Here is a 22396-nt window from a genome sequence, read left to right as displayed (position 1 = left end):
AATAAAAGACAACACAGTTTTATAACAGCTAATATCTTTATAATATTCTCATATTTCCATCATCGTTCCGTTCTATTGACACCGGCACTTTCAACAGTGGTGTGGGGGGAGTCAAGATTAAACATAATTAACATTCTGTGGTCTTGATGGAGAAAAAAATGACTGTCCGGTCAGTGACCAGCGTGCCTCTACTTTGGGGCAGACTTTCATTGAGGGAATGTTTCAGAGCTGGACATCTTTTCCAAAGATGCATGGTAAGATGTTCAGAGTTAGGGAAGTGAGACAATTAGGGCATTCTAATACAGATTCTTGGATCGCCTCAAAGCTTTCATTCCTGGAAAACTCACAGGGAAAGGCTGCTCTGTTCCTATGTTGCCACCACCAAGACACTGCAAATCCCTGGCTCGAGACTGATTATTTTGCTGTTAACACACAGAAGAGACCTAATAACAATCAGTGGTTAAAAGTGATAGAGGAAATTTGTGCATGAATGCGGGGTTCTAGGAGGGGAATACATGATTCTATGGCTCTTTCCTAATCCTTTAATTGTGGCAGGCGACAAGTGTTCTGAGTATGAGAACACAGCTGAAGCAGAAGCTGACTTTGTTCAGGGCAGTGAGAGACCAGCTACTGCTTTCTAATTCTTAAAAATTCAGACTCCTCCCTGATCCACAGAGAAGAAGGCACTCATAAAACAATAGGGTTTTTTTGTAGAGAGAGAAATGGAAAATTGTTGTTTTCTTTTCTGCCTACGAATCAGTTTTTTGTTGTCTTTGTTGTAGGATAGAGAGACCTTGAATTATCATTAGGGTTGCCAGGTCCCCCTTCTCCATCAGCAGGAGGTTTTAAGGGGTGGGGTTGGGGCGATTGTATGGCTGCATTACTCCCACTCTGGAGCAGCCGGGTGGATTAGTTGGCAATTGCCTGCCAAAACCACCCACCTGGCAACCTTAATTATCATAGAAAATATTTTACCTAGGTAGCGGGGGAAGGGGGAATATTGCCATCTTGGACATAGCAAAGTAGGCTCTTGTTCTCTTTTGGTTGTAAAGAGGTCATGATGTTACTCTGAGAATAGGAACTCATACAGCTCTTCAACAAACTTAACCTATAATTTTTCATAAACTAGATTTACCACGAGTTATGTCATATATAATTCAGTTTGTGCACTACTAAAGCAACTTAAAATTATAATCATATGGGATCTAGTATATGTTTTATCCTAAACATGAAGTGTATTCATGTTTTAGAAAATGAAAATCCCCACTACAACATATGGTGAAGATTATAGCTATCTAAGACTAGTACAATTTTAAATGAATTTGGTTATTGTTTTTATGTACTACTTCTAATTATTAAGCAATATGGAAAAACAGAAATGAATTCCTTTAATGATAGTGAAAGCAAGTGATAAAACTTTAGATACCCTTAGATATCTTAGGAGAAAATTGTGTGTTTAATGAGATAGATCCAAGTGTTCTGTAAACAAAATGAGTTTGCAGAAGAAATCCTTACCACCTTCTGTCTCCCAGTGCCAGGCCCCTTCCAAAGATTGGGGGACCCTCAGTGACAACATAGGATGCCATGTGGAGGCTGCTGCAAGAAGTAGGAATCAGAATAATTCCCTCCGCTCCCTCAGGAAAACCTTTGCTCTGTTCTTGGAGTTTTTTCCCATTTGCCCAAGAGCAGAGGCATTGACCAGATCCGTACCTGGTTGAGGAATAGAGCTGTCAGGCCACAACCAGCAACCAACGGGTACCTTTAGAAGTGGAGACTGACACTCCAGCATTGTGCTGGCACACCGATATCACATCCGTCAAAAACTAGCAGTGATGTCATGACATCGGGGGGATGCTCTAAGATTTGCAAGAATCTAGGATTTTGCAAATCCTAGAACACCCCACTCCCTCTGATGTCAGCATGCCGGTGTGACACTGGCATGCACCCACATGTTTTTTATCAGTTTCCTACTACTGATGCTTAAGTCACTGGCTGGCAACAGCGGAGGAGGGTGGGAGATCTCTCACTACCAATGGGAAGCTGGTAACCCTGCTTAGGATCCTTCTATCTATGACTTGGGTTCCATGATGGAAGAAAGCTGTGATATAAATGTAACAAAAATAATAAAATAAATCATGATATATTGATTCTGTGGTACAATTTCAGCTTTGTGTAGTCCTAGTTCTCTGTATTATATACAAAAATCATGCATACAATACTTTGAGGAGTATTGTTTTTAAGAAATCTGTAACATTAGTAGTTCTAAAATATTGTCGAAGGCTTTCACGGTCAGAGTTCATTGGTTCTTGTAGGTTATCCGGGCTGTGTAACCGTGGTCTTGGAATTTTCTTTCCTGACGTTTCGCCAGCAACTGTGGCAGGCATCTTCAGAGTAGTAACACTGAAGGACAGTGTCTCTCAGTGTCAAGGGTGTAGAAAGAGTAATATATAGTCAGAAAGGGGTTGGGTTTGAGCTGAGTATTGTCCTGCAAAAGTATTGTCCTGTAAGTATCAAGATAATGTACCATACCCTCATTAGCACATTATCTTGATACTTACAGGACAATACTTTTGCAGGACAATACTCAGCTCAAACCCAACCCCTTTCTGACTATATATTACTCTTTCTACACCCTTGACACTGAGAGACACTGTCCTTCAGTGTTACTACTCTGAAGATGCCTGCCACAGTTGCTGGCGAAACGTCAGGAAAGAAAATTCCAAGACCACGGTTACACAGCCCGGATAACCTACAAGAACCAATTAGTAGTTCTGTTGCTGATAAATATATAACACCTTGGAAGCTATTCATTTTGTAGTTGTTCTGGTTAATAATTTAGGTTAATTGGTGTTGTAGGTTATCCGGGCTGTGTGACCGTGGTCTTGGTATTTTCTTTCCTGACGTTTCACCAGCAGCTGTGGCAGGCATCTTCAGAGGAGTAACACTGAAGGACAGTGTCTCTCAGTGTCAGGTGTGTAGGAAGAGAAATATATAGTCAGAAAGGGGTTGGGTTTGAGCTGAATCATTGTCCTGCAAAAAGTATCAAAGGTAATGTGCTAATCATTGTCCTGTAAGTATCAAGAGAATGTGCTAATGAGGGTGTGGTATGTTAATATGGAACCATTGTATCCTGAAGTGATCTGTTAATGTGTGAAATCCAAAGCTAATCTGCATGGCTATTGTGGACTGTAGTCTTTGTTAGTCTGGAGGTTTTCAGGACAGGAAGCCAAGCCTTATTCATTCTTAAACTCTCTTCTTTTCTGTTAAAGTTGTGCTGATGTTTATGAATTTCAGTGGCTTCTCTGTTCAATCTGACAAAATAGTTGGTAGAATTGTCCAGTCTTTCAGTGTCTTGGAATAAGACCTTTAGAATAAGACAGTGTCTTGGAATACAGGACAATGATTAGCACATTACCTTTGATATTTTTGCAGGACAATGATTCAGCTCAAACCCAACCCCTTTCTGTCTATATATTACTCTTCCTACACACTTGACACTGAGAGACACTGTCCTTCAGTGTTACTCCTCTGAAGATGGCTGCCACAGTTGCTGGCGAAACGTCAGGAAAGAAAATACCAAGACCACGGTCACACAGTCTGGATAACCTACAAGAACCAATGAACTCTGACCGTGAAAGCTTTCGACAATATTTTAGGTTAAATGTTGCATAGAACACTCCTAGCAGCTAACTAAGCATATTCAAGCAGTCACTCTGAGGCTTCCTTACAGTTTATTCTTCCAGCAGAACAGTATTCAAGTGCTTTAAATGCACACAGACACAAAAAGGTAGAGAGAATATACACAGAAATAGAACACACCCACAAATAATCAACCAGTTCAGTTCAGATACCTTTATTGGCATATCCAACATTTATCCGAGTACATTAAACAGATAACATATTATAAGGAAGAGCTGATTGCCATCACACCGACAAAAAAATTAGCCACAATTTCTATGGTTTTAAGGTCCTGGTTGTTAAGAAGGGTGAGAACCTTTGAATAATTAGAAAGTCCCTCCATCTGAATCAGGATAGGATTTAGGAGTTTTAATCGTAACATTTGATAAAAAGGGCACCGAAGGAGAACATGTTGAATAGTTTCAATCTCTTCATTAGAGCAAGGGCACAATCTGTCGGGGAGGGGAATAATCAACCATCTGAAGTATCTTTCCATGGGGAGGCAACTAACTTGGAGAATTTGTGCCCAGTGGCAGTCCTGTTCTCTACAGCAAAAATTCCTGAGGGGCAAAGGGTTAATTCCTTTTCCCGCTGAAAGGATCCTTTGTGTGTGTGTTTATGGCTGGAGCAAGGGGGGTTGATCTTAGAAATACAGTGAGGCAGTCGATCCCATTCTGCTTATACAGTTCCTATCCTCTGTTCTGACCTAGATATTTTACTGTAAGGGTTCATGGTCTCTATCATTGGTAGAGATCCTGCCCTCCCATGTACAGGCTTAGGTGTGCTTGCTTGCTCAACTACTCATGGTAACAGTGTGCCATGCAAAAGAAGAAAATATTGAAAAAATTTCATCCATTTGCATCCATCTCAATAAAGTCAGGATGCTGTTTCTTATGTAAGCATATAGATGGATAGATGCACACATGCAGAGCCCAGTACCAACACCAAAACCTTTAATGGCATAAAACATGCAAAACCCAACAGCTGTATTTAAACAAACAACCTGGTATATGTTATGCTATGTTTAGTTATTAAGTATGAGACTGCAGGGTAAAACTACAGAAAAGACAGGTCACATTATTTAAAATAACACTATTAGTATATTTTGCCTGACTGTTTTGCTGTTCATTGGCATCTGGTGTCAATTTTTTTCCTTTATAACAAGGTATTTATTAAACTTTTGTTTGAAACAGATAAAAAATAATGGACCTCTGATCAACATGGTTTACAAAGTGCTTAAGAGCTCAGCACAAGGGTTACTGTCCAGTATAAATGTAAGAGTGCTTGTAACTCAAATGTAACCATTCCATTGCTTTCTCAAATGGCAGTCAGTGTTTCAACAGCTAAGCTTCCACAGGTGTCTCATGATACATATATATATATTTATTTATTTATATTTGTGTGTTTCCCACAGCTTTCTGCAAGATGTGTGTATTTGCAGGCTGTGTGCAATATTATGGCTGGCCTAATAACGCTTGGTGCATTTTCTCATGTGTTGGAAACCTCTGGTGGTGATTCCATGTCTATTTATAAAAATACAGAAGCATGCTAATTATATATGATATTTAATTTTTGCTGCTTTAACAATTTTTACATGTAATATATATTTTTTGTATATACTTTCAGCATTTTCCCCACTGTTCTTTATGTACCTTTGAGCTTTCGAAAAGGTTCCCTTGCTTGCACATTTGTTGTTACCGCAGTTATTTTATAGTCATGTATGCAGATCTCTCTCTCTCTCTCTCTTAATGTCTCAGAAAGTTTAGAATTCACAAAATATGCCAAGTGGCAATTTGAAAGGGAAAGAGTGCTATATTGTTGGGGTGGGGGGTGGGAAATCCCTAAATAATAGCTATTGCCAAAAGGCAATAAGCCTCCTGTGTTTGATGATCTGGCTTACATTTTATCAGTTTACTATGATGGGAACTGGAACAAATAGTAATGAATACTAAATGAAACTGCTAATTTTAATAACATTTATGCAGTATCTTGTGAATGCTGACATGCATGATCTTACCAATCTTTTCAAAGATCCACTGATGTAGGTCAACATTATTAACTACATAATGAGGGGAGGAGGGGACTAAAGCAGAAAGATAGCATTTTGGTATGAGGTGAGTTTTGGATTTCCCAGCTCATTGTTCACACTCTTAGCTACTATGCCATATCAGCTATTGATTCCTACCTCAAGAGCAAAATGATATTTTAAAGTATTTTCTGAAAAGTATAGCTTCAGCCTGTAGGTAGGAACAAGCCCCAGATATAATTTTATGTGGTCCATAGCCTTACTAAATTTTTGTAGCAATATCCTAAAATGTTTGTTGACCATTTCATGTGTGAAGAAAAGGAAAAAAAGAGTATTCAAATTGTTAGAACAGAAATATTCCACAATTGAACGTGGATTTTGACACTAACGACATAAAAGATATAAGCGTACTGGGCAGGATAATGCTATGGGTGAGCACATGTGATCAGGGGCTGGGAAGCCCCCTTACAACTTGAGGTAGCATCTTTATAAGATAAGGCAAATCTGTTAGCGACTTGAATGTTATGATAAATAAAATAATGATAGCTTTACACAGTATTCGTAATATCTGAAAATTGGCTGATAGTTACAATCACTTATGTACGGTTCCAAGAATGTGTAGAGGAACATCAGATTGTGCACAGTGGATACCAACCTTTTCTTGTTGTTCAGTAATGAATATGCAGGAGAAGATTGCCAACCTCCGGGTGGGGCTGGGAGTTCTCCCAGAATTACAGCTATCTCTGGACCACAGAGATCAGTTCCCTTGGGAAAATGGCTGCTTAGGAGGGTTAACTCTATGGCATTATACTCTGCTGATGTCTTTCCCCAAACCCTGCCCTCCCCAGGCTCCACCCCAAATCTAGAATTTTTCAACCTAGAGCTGGCAACTCTAATGCAGCACAATCAGATGATTCTGATACTTAGTATACACTTAGCTTTGTATATACTTAGATACCCAGTATACACTTAGAATTGGAGGTACCTTACTTGGACTTGAAAAAAGTGCTTCCTCTCAACAATGCAGTGCTAGATTCCTGTCCTGTCATTTCTGTCAGCCAAAGCAGAATAGACACTTGATACCCCTATGAAATTCTCAGCCTGTTCTCATATTCCTGTGAGGCCCTTACCTTGGCTTGTCTGATATGAAAATAACAATAGCATACACTGTCGCGCACAGCTTGTCTGGACTTCAGGAGTTTACCTGGTAGCAACTTCACACCACGCAGTTCTGCTATGTACAGTTTATTTACAATATCTACATAGAGTCCTTTGGCTGTTAACATTCACAGCTCTGAGCATCAAAGTGCTTCGCCAGCATATATATTTCAGGCAATAGGTAACTCTCATTCACTACACAGACTTATATACACATTCATGACCAATCACAGTTCACCTGAGATGAGTCATTCTGGAAATCCCCATTCCTGGCTGTACAAACTGGATCAGACCAGCATCATCACATGACTTAGCTGTCACTCTGATCAGTATGATCTGTTTTGCAAACTGCAGACTAGGCATAACTTTGACATATGTTGACACGCCTCCCTAGTCAAACGTTTGTTAAACACAGCCATTTCTTTAAGTATTGAAACCTTTCAGTATTCAAACATTTCAGTCTCCTGGCTTAGTGCACACCAACCATTCTCATTTCTGGAGACTTGCACCCCTAGGTAATTCTTAATTGGGCCTAGATGTTTCATTTTAAACATTTCCTGTATGGTCTGCATAAACCATTTCAACTGTTCCTTATTGTGGTACATTAAACATACATCATCCACAAAAAGTAATAAATAACAGGTTAGTTTACATATTTCCACTTGATACAGACATGGATCAGACACACTCTGCTTAAACCCTTTTTTGGTTAAAGCATTTTTTATACACATATTCCATGCATGTCCTGATTGCTTTAAGCCATATAATGCCTTGTGCAATTTTAACACTGTTTTGGCATTTTGACATTTGAACCCTGGTATTTGATCAAGATATAACTCTTCCTCAATAGGTGCGTTCAGATATGCAGTATCAAAATCAAAATGATCAACAAGCATTCCTTCTGCTCCAGCCTTAGTTAATGCAACTCTTATTGTTTCCATGCGAATCGTGGGAGCAAATGATTCATAATAATCTTGTCCAACCACCTGCGTAAATCCCCTCGCAACTAATCTTGCCTTATATTTAACATTCCCATTTGGCAAGGTTTTGAGTCTGTACAACCAACGGCAACTCAGAGTTTTCTTATCTGCTGGCAATTCAGATAAGGAAAATACTTCATTTGACACCAATGAGTTATATTCCGCCTCCATGGCTTGCAGCCAGGCATTTTTCTCTTCTGAGGCTAAACTTAACACATCATTGTAATCAGTTGGAACTTTTACAAACACATGGTTAGCAGTTACACCATACCTTTGAGGTGGAATACCTTTTGTAGATCTAGAGGACATTCTTGGCACTGCTCTCTGATCTGCACTTTGCACACTCTCAGAGTCTGCATGTATTGGTGACTGCACCTCCTGTTTCACCTCTGGCATATTTTCAGAATTATCATCCATAGGTAACAGTACTGTGGATGGTAATTGGTTTGCATGTATCTTAGGCCAATTAGCATCCTCACAGAATGAAGCTGAACGACTGAAACTTAATGTATTCTGGTTATTTACAAAACGGTAAGATTTCATTCCTGTCTGATACCCCAGGAATGTTAACTTTTTTGCTCTTTCACCACCTTTCCTCCGTTGTTTCAGTGGTATATTTACCCATGCTTTACTGCCAAATATCCTGATATGATCCAAACTGGGATCTTTCCCATACAAAGCCTTGTATGGAATATTATTTGTGGCACTTGTCCAAATTCTATTTGATATATAACAAGCATTTTTTGCTGCTTCAGCCCAGAACATTTTTGGCAATCCAGCATCAAGTAGCATTGATTTTATCATTGTTTGCAGTACTCCTGCCTTTCTCTCTGCAACACCATTTTCTTGACTCATAGATACATTTGCAATTCTATGTTCAATACCTTGAGTCTTAAACCAATGAGCCATTTCACCAGACATGTACTCACCCCCAAAATCACTTTGGAACTTACAAATTTTATGCCCCAATTGCCTTTGCACATTGTTAGCCCACATCTTTATAGTATCACACACCTCTGACTTCTTTGCTATGGGATACACCCATGTGAACCTTGTGGCATCATCTATCAAAAGAAGAAGATATTTTCTTTTAGATATACTGTCTGGGAAAGGGCCTACCAGATCACTATGAATAAGATATAGAGGGGTTTTTGTCACTCTGTCACACCTTGGTGCAACTGGGTGTGCTTTAGATTTACTTTGCTTGCACACATCACAATCCAGATATGTTTTGCACCCTTCAACCTTCTCTTTGCCCAGAAGGGCAAGAGTTTTATTCAAGGTACCCCAACCCACATGACCAAGTTTTCTATGTAGCAAATGTATACATTTATGGTGTGGGTTTTTATTTAACACTGTTTGTGCTTTACCTGCCATGTTCTCTAGCACATACACATTATCCTTCAAATTCCCCACTGCCATAATCTTATCACCTTTGAGAATATTACAACACTTATTTCTGAAAGTCACACTGAATCCAGCAGAGTCTAGTGCACTTATACTTAATAAGTTTCTCTCAAGAGAGGGTATACATAGCACATCATTGAATGTATGGTTTAAACTTCCAAACATTACACTTCCTTCACAGGAAACAGTTGCAGAACGTCCATCTGCCAAACTTACATGACCTAACGCCGATTGATGTGAGTTCATTAGTAGTCTTTCCTCCCTCACAAATATTTGTGAAGCTCCTGAGTCAATTATCCAAGAGTCATTCAGGGAGTCTGGACTCACTCTCACCAGCGTAGCTTGCTGTTTGGTCACAAATTGAGTCCTTTTTCCTTCTTTGTATTTTCTTGCAGCAGGGCAAAATCTTTGAATGTGTCCCTCTTTCCCACATCTGAAACATCTCTTTACACGTAACGCCACTGGTATAGGCTTACTTGCTTCACAGCTGAGGCTTGTATCCTTCCTTATCTCTTGCTTGGCACAGCTCCCGGTCTGGCCGGCTGCCAACTCCCGTTGCATATGTCGCGCCTCTTGCTCTAGCAATCTCCCCGTGAGGTATTGCAGAGATAACGTTGCTGCATCCACAGATTCAAGGGCTGAGATAAGTGGGTCGAAACGCTCCGTCAGGGAACTTAAGACAATAAACACCTGGTCCTGGTCAGAAATCTGCTTTCCCCTCTGAGCCAGCAGTTGAAAATACGTGGCTAAGGTATTCAAATGAGCTCTGACACTCTCATTTGGCTCCATAGTCTTTCTATACATCCTTCTCATGAGGGAAATAAGGGATCCAGCCGTGTCTTGCACATATACAGCCTTGAGGCTATTCCAGGCATCTTTAGCTGACCCCTGTCCCGCCACATGCACCAACTGGTCATCAGCAACACTTAATATCAACGTGGCCAATGCCTTCTGGTCTTTTAAACTTTCCTCAGGCGTGGGAGCTTGTGGGGGAGAATCCACATACGTCCACAATGACTCACGCTTAAGATAATGCTCCATTCGCAGAGACCACACGGCATAGTTATCTGCAGTCAGTTTATCAACCAGCATAGCAGAAACAGCTTGCGCCATTATATCTTCTCTCACCGGCAGTAGCTGATTATCTTCCCCTGGTTCCTCCTCCGACTCTTTGTCAGAAACAACTGACCCGTCTGCAGACTGTACATCAAGGTCCTCAGCGTCGCTGGCCTCTGTAGACATCCAAACCGCTCACAGCAGCAACTCACGGCAGTAGCTCACCAACTCCAATAGAACCTCCAGCTCTCAGCGCAGTCTATCTGGGCCGATAACCCTGTCGCGCACAGCTTGTCTGGACTTCAGGAGTTTACCTGGTAGCAACTTCACACCACGCAGTTCTGCTATGTACAGTTTATTTACAATATCTACATAGAGTCCTTTGGCTGTTAACATTCACAGCTCTGAGCATCAAAGTGCTTCGCCAGCATATATATTTCAGGCAATAGGTAACTCTCATTCACTACACAGACTTATATACACATTCATGACCAATCACAGTTCACCTGAGATGAGTCATTCTGGAAATCCCCATTCCTGGCTGTACAAACTGGATCAGACCAGCATCATCACATGACTTAGCTGTCACTCTGATCAGTATGATCTGTTTTGCAAACTGCAGACTAGGCATAACTTTGACATATGTTGACATACACCCCTTTTGTTTTTATTCGTCTTCCCTTTTCCTGCGGGTAGTCTTTGCCTTTTGAAGGAAACTGATTCTACCAATATCTGCATTGAACAAGTTGGTCTCTGTATGTAATGCAGGGTTTGCCAGTTGACTGTGATATTGGGAGGGGGTCTTTTCCCAAGCATTGGTTGCATTCATGGATACACATGTTTCTTCAAGCAGCAGTTTCTCTCCTAAATTAGTACTTCATCTAAGCTATCCCCCCCCCCCCAGTTTTCCAGACTTTCATGCAAGAGACTCTTATAGACACCTTGGCCAGTTTAAGCACACATTTCATAATTCCTTCCCCCCTCTTGTTTTCAGATACCTACCAGAGGGTCTTTCAGCAATTAGCTCTGTCCAGTTCTTGGGCACAACTTGGCAAATCACCTCTATGACACACAGGCCTCGTTACAACTGGAAATCTTCCTTTTTCTCAGCTGTAGACCCCTAGCTTTTAATTCCTTAGCCAAAATCAGACTTTGGTCTGGGGTTGGAGGGTACTTGGACCCTAAAATCAAGGGTTCCTATATTGCACCATCAACAGCTGTTAGTCATGATAACTGAATAGGTTCTCCATGTTCAAAAGCAGAATTTCCCTAAATGCTAGTTACTAGAAGGGGAAGGTTTGGTCTTTGTGCCCATGATGTTGGCTTTCTAGTACGTGCGGTCAGCCACAGGATGCTTGAATAGATGGACGGCTGCACTGATTCATTAGGGCTCTTATGTTATTAACTGATGTTATTAACTCTTATGTTATTAACTGAACACATATTGTGATAAACTTTGTAAAAATAAAATAAAATGCAAAAGTGACCTGAACCAGTGAACTCTTAATATGTGGAATTTTTTGCTGCAGGATTTTAAAACAAAAATCACCCCCCCCCCAATAAAATACATTGGAAGCTGCTTTTGAAGCTTGGGAAATCAAAATATCAGCTTCTGATTAACCACAGAAAACAACAAAAAAAGACCACGTGTATATCATGGCTACTTCTTTGCAAATATGAATGCATTTTTCTTTGTAGCCAATATTTACCTTTGTAAATATGAATGCATTTTTAAACATCTATATATTTTAATAAGCCCACGATACCTAGGCACTTTATATCAGGCTATTAATACTTAACATTAGGTGAAAATATTTAGGGGGTTGATTAGGGTTAGTTTTGTACAATTTGCTTGCAATATGCAATACAATATGTTCTGCTTTATCCTATGTTCCCCCGAAAAGTTTATGTGTCAGGCTCCTATGTATGATTTACTGAGTTTGGCCAGCAAGCAGCAGTTTCCAGATTAGAAAATTAGTTTAGAGTTTTACAGAGTGGAAACAAAACTCTAGAATTAAATAGCAAGCAATTGTCACGTTTTGTAGGATTTCAATTTTTTTGTGAGGCATTTGTAATAATTCCAGTGTAAATTATCCAAACTTTACACTAAATGTCAATGGGTTTAATTAAAAGTTTCCCAGATATAAGTATCCTTATGTTTGCCGTTGTTCTCTTATAACTTCTAAATTTTAGTCTCAATTTTTTATTTGTAGGTAACAGGACGTGACATAATAAAAGAACGAAATACAAGACCTATCAAGATTGCAGAAAGTGATATTGACGTAAGTATGAAACATTGCTTCACAAAGGGCAGATACTTGCTGTACAGTGGTTCTCCTAAGCCAGTGGTTCTCAACCTTTTTTGCCTCATTCCCCCCTTTCACCATTGTTCAGAATATAATTCTCCCTTCCCAAGATAGTCATAAACTTTATTGAATGTCGCAGATTAAATTAAAAACAAACTACAATTTTACAGATTGTACATAATCTCCAGGACATCACACTTTGCTGAATAGTGGTACCAATTCCTCCCCTGGAACCTAAATTCCACCCCCCCCCCCGGGGAGGGGGAATTCCCCCCTTGTTGAGAACCCATGTCCAAGCGAAACAAATCCCATTTGCTACTGTGATTTCATGTGTATTCTTATTTGCAGGTGAAGTTAAGTGTGCTCTGTGAACAAGACAGGATACTGCAAGACTTAGAAGACAAAATAAGAGCTCTTAAGGAAAATAAAGTAAATATGATGGCAGTGGCCCTTGTTTTTAAATAGACTTTCTGTTGTATAATTGTGGCGTTGCTTGTTTTTGATATGTTCTGATGTTGTATTCATGGTGAGGGAAGTGTAAAAAACAACAACACCAAAAAAGGATGGATGGATGAAAAGAATAGGGTAATGGCTAAAATAGACATTTGGCAAAGACGTGATGACAAGTGAGGGTTCTGCGAGTAACTTGTAGGGCGAGGTAAACCCTGTCCCACTGCTGGCCCCCTCTTTCTTCTCCCCAAGCCTCCTCTTGCCACACTGCTTTCTCCTTCCTTCCCTCCTGCCACCACACATGCTTTTTTTCTGCTGCTCCCTCTGCCTTTTTCTACCCCCTCACCCTTCCACTGCCACTGCCACTTCATGGCACATTTCTTCAATGTTTTTAGGAGTTGCTAGGGAACTCCAGAATTGCCTGCCAAGATGTCCTAACAACATTACAACACTGCCCTTTTTCTTGGATCTTTTTTCAGTAGCTAGGGTTTTTTAAACTCTTCCTCTTCTTTTTTATTTTTAATTTTTGGATTTTTCTGCTCTGTAGCTAATTTTAGAAGTTATCTGCTTATACCATGACTGCTAAGTGACTTTTGGCAAGTGACTTTGTCAAAAGCCCTTTGGAAGTCCACATATAAAATATCTACCTTATCCACATGTTTATTAATCCTCTCAAAGAATTCCAAAATGTTAGTAGGGCAGCACTGCTCTTTGCAGAATCCATGCTGATTTCCCTCCTCAGACTTTGGTTACCTCTGAGTTTGTAATAATTCTATTTTTGATAATGATTTCTTCTAACCAGAACAGACATTAGGCTAACAGGCCTGTAATTCCTGGATTTGCTACTTTCTAGTCCTCTGACATGGAGGCCAGCGTTCTCAAATTACATATGTTGGTTAGAAGATCAGCAGTTTAACATCTGAGTTTTTAAAGAACTGTAGAGAGTTACTAGTTTTTAATTAGTGCACAAGTTCTAGAACTTCATCTCTCATCACCTGTGCGTCAAATACAGGTGATGAGAGATGAAGTTCTAGGACTTATGCACTAATTAAAAACTAGTAACTCTCTACGGTTCTTTAAGTTCTTCAGACATCTTTTCCCAAAACAGCAACTCAGGCATGGGTACACACCCCACATTTTCCTCAGGAAAAAGAGACAAATAATTTGCTTGGTTTCCAGGCCCTCTCCCTGTCTTCCACAAGCATTCTTTTCCTTGTTGTCTAGTGCCCCGACCACCTCCCTACTCCTCATATATTTAGGTATTGTTGGTCTTAATGTTTTTAGCAATCTGCTCCTCAATTTCTTTTTTTGCTTACTTTATTGTTAGTTTGCATTTGGCTTGCCAGAACCCATGCTCCTTCTTGTTCAGACAAACCTTCTACTTTTTAAAGGAAACTTTTATGGCTTTCTTGCATGCCCAAGCCTTGTTGAGTATACTTAAAAGGGGTGGCCAAGGATGTCAACAACCATAGGAATTACATTTCTCGTGTCTTCTGGCAACTACTGGTAGCAATTGATTAAAAACCATCTAGAAGAACATGGGATGGTTATTTTAGGTTAAGCTCTGTTATCAGAATGCAAATTAAACATTTATCTTCCAGATCTATAGATTTCAAACAAGTTATCTGTGGGATGAGGTGTAATTTTACCAGAGGATCAATTTCACCCAGTTCTTTCTCCTTGCTGCAGCCCCCTTGGCCCTGTGTCATCTTCAGCATGTGGGTTCCATGACCTCCCACATCATCTTTTCAGCAGTCTCGGGGAATCGCTTGGGGAATAGGAATTGTGGGAAAGATCTGCACCCACAAGTGTCTTCTCCATGAGCACCCCCTAGAATCCAACCAATTGATTGGAGTTATTTTAACAAAATGCTAAGAATGATTGAATCTAAACTGGATTTTAAACACCACGTGTATACAAATCGTTCTTAAATGATTGTCTGCTGCTTTAAAAAAATTTTTAAATCACTTCTTTAGGATCAGTTAGAATCTGTCTTAGAAGTGTTACACAGGCAGATGGAACAGTACAAAGAACAACCACAACACACAGAGAAAATTTCATACCAGCAAAGACTATTGCAGGAGGATCTTATACATATTCGGGCTGAAATATCCAAAGTATCTACAGTAAGTATTTGATGTATCTAAACATGGATTAGGCGAATAACTTCTAGAAAAGTGGATTAGGGACAGTTGCTTGAGTGCCGCTTGTATGTCAGATCCATTCAAATGTCCATATATTTATTTGGATCACACCATGGGTTGGATGCTATGGAACTCTTTCACTAATTTTACTGAATTTCCTCCATTGCAAGAAACCTTCTATTGGCACAAGACTTGTTGCACTGGTGAAAACGTCCCCATTTGCAGAAAAGTTCCATAAGATCCAACTTTGTGTGTGTATTTCAATATATATATATTTTCAAGTAAAATGTGTTTAGGTTGAAGCAGGTAGGTTTTCACCTGCACCCTGTTCTTTAAGGGCCAGGCTGCAAGTTCCGGTGGACACGGGACCAACACGTGGCCACTGATGCCATTTCAGACAAAAATTTAAGCCATTTAAAAAGGCCATGCTGCAGTGGCACCGGGCATCGTATCAGCCCACACTCACCTTTTCAAGTGCCAAAACAGCTGTGGAGGGGCTATTTTGGCTCTTGAAAATGCACAGGGGGGAGAGGGGGGAGAACAAGATCACTTATGGCTGCTGTGCCACGAGCCCAATGTGATGATGCTCTCACAGTAATTTTTAAAAAGCTAAATTTTCCTTTAAAATGGCACCGTCAGAAATGGGTTGGACCCATGTCTTCCATAATGTGTAGTTTGGCTCTAACTTTCCTTCTCGTAGGATGGCCCTATGCATCTATATTCAGTAGGTGTTATTCCTAAGTAAGCATGCGTAGGGTTGTAATATAATGCATAAAGTAAACACTTAAATTTTTAAGCTGGCCTGCAGTATTTCATATATTTTATTCTTGTGATAGGATAAAAGTGAGAGTTTTGTCTTTGCCAACAGGAAATGGAAAATGCCTGGAACGAATATCTGAAACTGGAAAAAGATGTAAACCAGCTGAAGCAAGCCTTACAGGAACAGATGAATAGATCATTTTTCCCTCAGGTGAGTGTATTTTTCAGCCTTGGAAGTCTCAACTAGTTTTTTCACAATCTGCTCACAGATCTCTTCCCAGTTTGATGTCTGATTGTGGAAACAAACACAGGGATTTCAGTGTGTAGAGAGCTCCCAACAACTGGCATTCAGGCATATATTGCCTCTGAACATGGAGATTCTATTTAGCTATCATAGCTAAGGAACCTGTCCACTTCAGTAAATCTGTCTAATCCTCTTTTAAAGTTTTCTGAACCACTTCTTATAGTAGCTTATTCAATAAATTTATTATGCAGTGTGCGTTGCAGTACTTCCTTTTGGCTTTTCTTAAACCTACTGCCGATCAAGTTCACCATGGATGGACTGTAGCAAGGAGGCAGAAAAACATTCTCACTCTTCATTTTCTTCACATTATTCATTAGTTTTTAAACTTCTGTATTTATACCGTTTAACTAGCTATACAAGCTAGGGCCCCCCAACCATTTTGAGTCTTGATACCTTTGGAATTCTGTCACAAAGTGACGGGTGCAGCCACAAAATGGGTGAATTGGGAGGCAGAACCAACCACAAAATGGCTGCCACAGAAAGCAAAGTCTTTATAACTGGCAAGTCTTTATAACTTAAAATAATTGATTTATAATGTCAATCAATCAATCAAGTTTTATTTCGATACAATATCAGCTCTGAATAAAAATCAAAATTAAGTTTAAATAATAAAATAAAATAATAAAAGTTGATGATTCTGGGAGGGATTTATAATGTATATTTTCATATGGGGTTATATAAAATCTCATAATGTACCAAGTCTGGGAAAGATCCCCTGTATGAGGCATTGAAGTGCTACTGCAAGCCCTAAATGGTCTGGTCCAGTCGACTGATTCCATCTAAGGCTGCTTTGAACATCGCTGTGTTCATTTATGCTTTCTAGATAGAGTCACAATATTCTTCTAATTTCCTAATCTCTGTATCCACTGTTTATTCACAAATAAACCCTAAAATCCAATCAACACCTCACCAATCTGAAAAACCAACAATATTTTTTTTAACGTGTAGTTGAATTTAAAAGATTTTATGTGGTGTCCTCAGACTGCTAGACAAACCTCTTGGGAGGAAATCCGAAGATGGGGTTGCCACCATTTAAAAGTCCCTGGCTCCAGCTGGCTGGATTTTTTTCACATGTATATGAGAATAGTTAAATTGACAATCTGAATTAAGATTATTGTGTATTAACCTCTTTCTTTGACATGGCCTAGTTCATTACAGTATTTTGTGTATTGTATCTGCATGGTGCAATAGGGAGGCAGCATTGATTGTTGCTGCCATCCTGGAGGCTAGATCTTGTGGGTAGGAAGATCAGTCTGTAAAACAATGGTGAATGCTATAAGAGTTCTCGTTTTTAGGAATGCTGTGATCAAGAAACCAGTATTAAAAGGGTTTGGTTTTTTTAAATGTAAGGAAACATATTTTTCACCAGAATAACCATGGTTAATTATTTCTCTTTTCCTCACTCTGTATTACCTACTAGGAGAGAACACAAATGCAGAAAGATTTATGGAGAATTGAAGATGTTACAGCTGGCCTAAGTGCAAATAAATCCAACTATAAAATTATCATAGAGTCTGTTAAAAATCCAGGTAAGATAAATATAATGCAGACATTCAAAACTGCACCTGGGTATCATAATATAGTCAAACGTTCAATTTGGCATTTCCTGCAATGCTTCCATTGGTTGTTTTAGGCCAAATATCACTGAAGTCTCTCCTTGGCCCAGTTTTAATCTTACATAGTGAGTGTCTTTAGTTGTCTCTGCTGAGAAAAGGCAATTAAACAATTCATCAAAATTGGCTTATTCTATATAGGTCTTAATTTGTCTACCAGAATTCTGTCCTGCCTTCCACTGTTGACACACTCTTCAGTTCCTTGTTAGATTTTCCATACACAACCTGTAGTTGTAATTTGAGTTCAGCAACAAAATAGTGGCAACCCTGTATAACTTTATATATCTCAAAAACATCTCAATAAATATTTATGTGTTGTAAATATAGTTTGGAGAATCAGTGTGGTATAGTAGTTAAGAGCGATGGACTCTAATCTGGAGAACCGGGTTTGATTTCTCATTCCTTCACATGAAGTCTGCTGGGTGACCTTGGGCTAGTCACAGTTCTCTCAGAACTCTCTTAGCCCTTGCAGAGGCAGGCAGTGGCAACCACCGCCAAACATCTCTTGCCTTGAAAACCCTAGGGGGATGCCATAAGTCAGCTTTGACTTGACGGCACACACACACACACACACAAATATAGTTTGGTAGCATTCATTATGCAAGCGGATTCTTCTGTGTACCTTTGTGTAATGTGTGTTCTGCTTTGCAGAGAGAAAAACAGTGCCTTCATTTTCTAAGCCTTCAGTGCCTTCATTAGCATCTACTCTCACATCAGCAAACAACAATCTTTCTCCTCAGCGAAGTCCACCATCTAGCCCTGTCAAATCCTCTCTGGAAGTTAGACTCTTTCCTCAGCCTTACACACAGCCTAGAATGTTTTCTTCATCACAGCAACTGAAAAAAGTTGAGCCTTCAATCCAGTCATCTGTAAAATTGAAGCCAAAGGTTGTAAGTAGCATAACCCACTGTATATTGTATTAATAACATATAATTTTATTGTAAATATATCTGAACCAGATTGTTTTTTTAATACAAAGTAATAAACCTCTTTCTGGCTTCTACATTAGAATTATCATATTTTTCTGTGTATACAACAACCCTTTTTTCTAAAAATATTTAGAAAAAAATTGGGGGTCATCTTAAACACGGAAAGTCTCTCTTCCCCACCCGTCAGATGACGGGCGGGGAAGAGAGCGGGCGAGAAGAGCCTGGTCACCCTGGCCACCGGCCTTCCCAGGATTCCTGCTCTCTTCCTGGCCTTCCCAGGGTCCCCGCTCTCTTCCCTGCCCGTCAGCTGACAGGCAGGGAAGAGAGCGGGCAGGAAGAGCCTGTCGCCCTGGCCACCAGCGACCAACCTTCCCAGGGTCCCTGCTCTCTTCCCAGCCCCTATTTTTCCGTACACCCCCATGTGTAAGACAACCCCTGATTTCTTAATTTTGGGTTAAAAATTATAGGGGACGTCTTATACATGGGGGCGTCTTATACACAGAAAAATACGGTATAATGCTCTTGATACTGTTGACCTAGCCTGTCAGATAGATAACTGAGAAATTCTAAGAAAGGCTTGTGGGGGAGTGTTTAAAAAACAAGCTGAAATTCATGCACATTATTTTCGGGGCTTTAGCAGGAGAGTTGCCGTTTGTGATTTTACGTACACTGAGCAGTTTGCCCTGTAATCAAAAACGCCACGTCATATTTAATGAAACGCGTTTGCTTCTTAACGTTTGACCAGGAAGATGAAGCACCACCGCGACCGCCTCTCCCACAGTTGTATAGTCCTGATGACCACCCTCCAGCCATCCCCCCTCTTCCCAGGGAAGCCACTGTAATCAGGCACACGTCAGTGCGGGGACTGAAACGTCAGTCAGATGAAAGGAAACGAGACCGGGAACTGGGACAGTATGTGAATGGAGATTATAGAGTAAGACTTCGTATTTAAAATCCAGTTGTGCTATCTTTTTTTAAATTGTACGCTAGTATGGTGGTTCTGATATATGCTGTTATCAAAGAGACACTGCAGCTGTATTCACATAAAACACAAAACTATTGCTTCATTAAACTAACCACAATTATTTGATCATCTGAACCCACACAACCACACTGACAGTGGGTAGTTTGTGTATGTTGAACCAAGATCTGAAGGCAGGATATGAACCTGGTTTATTAACTGTAAAAAGGTAAAGGTCCCCTGTGCAAGCACTGGGTCATTCCTGACCGATGAGGTGACGTTACATCCCGACGTTTACTAGGCAGACTTTGTTTACAAGGGTGGTTTGCTGGTGTCTTCCCCAGTCATCTTCCCTTTACCCCCAGTAAGCTGGGTACTCATTTTACCGACCTCAGAAGGATGGAAGGCTGAGTCAACCTTGAGCCAGCTACCTGAAACCAACTTCTGTTGGGATCGAACTCAGGTCGTGAGCAGAGCTTTTAACTGCAGTTTGCATTACCACTCTGTGCCACGGGGCTCTTAATTTATTAACTGTAGTTAGTGTTAACTATTATTCACGTTACATACCAGTGCAGTATCCTGCCTGGTTGGTTTTTACCCTAATGCTATGTGCCAGCTCCACCTACAGAGTGGAGCTGCTCCAAGAGCTGCTCCAAAACAAAATTGCTTCTATGTTCAGCTGGCTCTCACTAGTGCCGAGTCTTTCCCCACCCTTGGCTCTGAGCCTGCCTCTCTCACCCCACCCCCTTAAAGCAATAGCAACACAGCGAGCTCCTTCCGTGCCGCTCCAAGCAACTTCAGTGGGGCCCCGGCTATCTTGACAGCCTCTTCTCCATTCACAAAGCGGTTTGCGATAATAGCCTATTCTCAGTTATTACCCTGACAATGGACTTCTTGATTTGGATGGAGGAGAAGCAAACTCCCCACTGAAATTGACAGCAGGAGGCTGTTTTCTTAGCTAGCTGAGTGGCGGTGGGTGGTTTGGTGTCCAATTCTTGTTGTGATAGTAGCTTAATATCCACTGCCCTCCTGTTTAGGGTTGCCAGGTGGGTAATTTCAGTGGGCAGTTGCCTGCCAATCCACCCAACTGCCCCGGAGCAGTGATCTCACGCGCACGTGGCCATATGCACATGATCACATCGCTTCTGGGTTTACCCCTGGAAGTGCCGCATTGCCGCAGCTGCTTTAGCACTCAAACCCCCAGTTTGAGTGCTAAAGCAGCCATGGCGATGCAGTGCTTCCAGGGGTAAACCCGGAAGTGACATCATTGTGTGCGTGCAGCCTCCCCAGCCCTGCCCCATAAAAGCTCCCGCTGATCAAGAAGGGGGACCTGGCAACCCTGCTCATGTTGCTGGATACCACTGTTATATGAATTGAGGCTTTGTTGTTGGCTGGCCACTACAAGACAGGCTGGGATATTGGCTGGGTCCCTGATGAGGGAAAGAGTGACCACACTGAAGCCGGGATTCAGTGATCCCATGTGGAATTCTGGTTGTACTGACTAACCACAGCTCCAATAAGCCATGGCTTCACATTAGATCTGAACCACGCCTGTAAGTCTTTAGCCAAATTAATGAGCAGTTTTGCTGTCTCTTTTTTCAATTTCATTTAATTAAGTGTTCATCATTGTAGGTAGAACTCCGCTCATACGTCAGTGAACCTGAATTGGCGACAATAGGCAATGATCTGAGCCAGTCTTCCACTGGTTTTCTAGGTACTGACTGCAGATACCAAACATTACCTATTAGAGGTAAGTGAAGAGATTGTTTATTTAGGTTTGGTGTGCATGTTTCAAGGTTTCAGGACTTTTTTTTTGGGTAGCACATAGTCTATATGTTGTGTTGCTGTATTTGCCTCCAGATGTTACTTAAGTTTCATAGTCACAGGGCAAGAAGGGGCCATATCCAGTCCCATCTTTAAAGAATTGACTTTGATTGCATGTGCATGTACTCCCTTTTCCAACAGAAAAAAGCCACAGCTGCAAGGAAGGGAAGGGAAAAACACCACAACACACCTAGGTTGTCTTATCACCAGATTCTGAATGTTAAGCAAAACCCAACCATCATGCATTCCCAAGGCAAATTGTTTTTTGCTCTCCAGAACACATTCACCATATTTTAAAACCTCCCAGAAAAAGGGAAAGGGACACAAACACACAGGATTTAAAAATATTGCTCATTTCAAATCTAATCCTAAAGCGTTCTTCGTCTGTGTGTCTACCCCTGTTTTGTAACAAGATTTCCTTTTCCAACTATTTCTCATAAGTTATTTTTTTTACTTTTTTAGTTATTAGTGAGCATTAATATTCAACAAAAATATGCATTTATAACTATCCAATAAAAATTAAATGGCTCATCAATATAAAATATACTCTCATATTTGCTGTTTAAGAGAAAATATAAAATTATTCATACTGATAACATGACTCAATAATCTCTACAAATTTCATTTCAATAACCTTCTCCAATATATATCTAATTGTGTTATATCTTGGACCTTTTGAAGAGTGGTAAGTCTGACTAATATGTTCAGTTCCTTAACCTTCTCCAGCCATTAACTTTCTTAGGGGCTTGTACTCCTTTTCCAGTGTCAAAGACTGTGGTAATTGCATTAAGAGACGGAACC

At 40.4% G+C, this 22396-nt stretch overlaps 1 protein-coding gene across 1 annotated transcript in view; it reads left to right on the top strand.

Annotated features, from left to right (window-relative positions):
- Positions 1–22396, top strand: part of PLEKHA7 (pleckstrin homology domain containing A7) — a 163538-nt gene that overhangs the window by 121398 nt on the left and 19744 nt on the right. The window contains exons 14-21 of the mRNA XM_056851148.1: positions 12519–12587; positions 12960–13040; positions 15038–15187; positions 16074–16175; positions 17689–17797; positions 18533–18771; positions 19556–19744; positions 21404–21521. Of these exons, the coding sequence (XP_056707126.1) occupies positions 12519–12587; positions 12960–13040; positions 15038–15187; positions 16074–16175; positions 17689–17797; positions 18533–18771; positions 19556–19744; positions 21404–21521 (1057 nt within the window). The remainder of the gene's footprint in view (positions 1–12518; positions 12588–12959; positions 13041–15037; positions 15188–16073; positions 16176–17688; positions 17798–18532; positions 18772–19555; positions 19745–21403; positions 21522–22396) is intronic.

Source organism: Euleptes europaea, chromosome 6 (assembly GCF_029931775.1).
Source record: "Euleptes europaea isolate rEulEur1 chromosome 6, rEulEur1.hap1, whole genome shotgun sequence".
NCBI lineage: Eukaryota > Metazoa > Chordata > Lepidosauria > Squamata > Sphaerodactylidae > Euleptes > Euleptes europaea.
The sequence above is the reverse complement of the archived record's forward strand: the minus strand, read 5'-3'. Positions and strand labels throughout refer to the sequence as shown.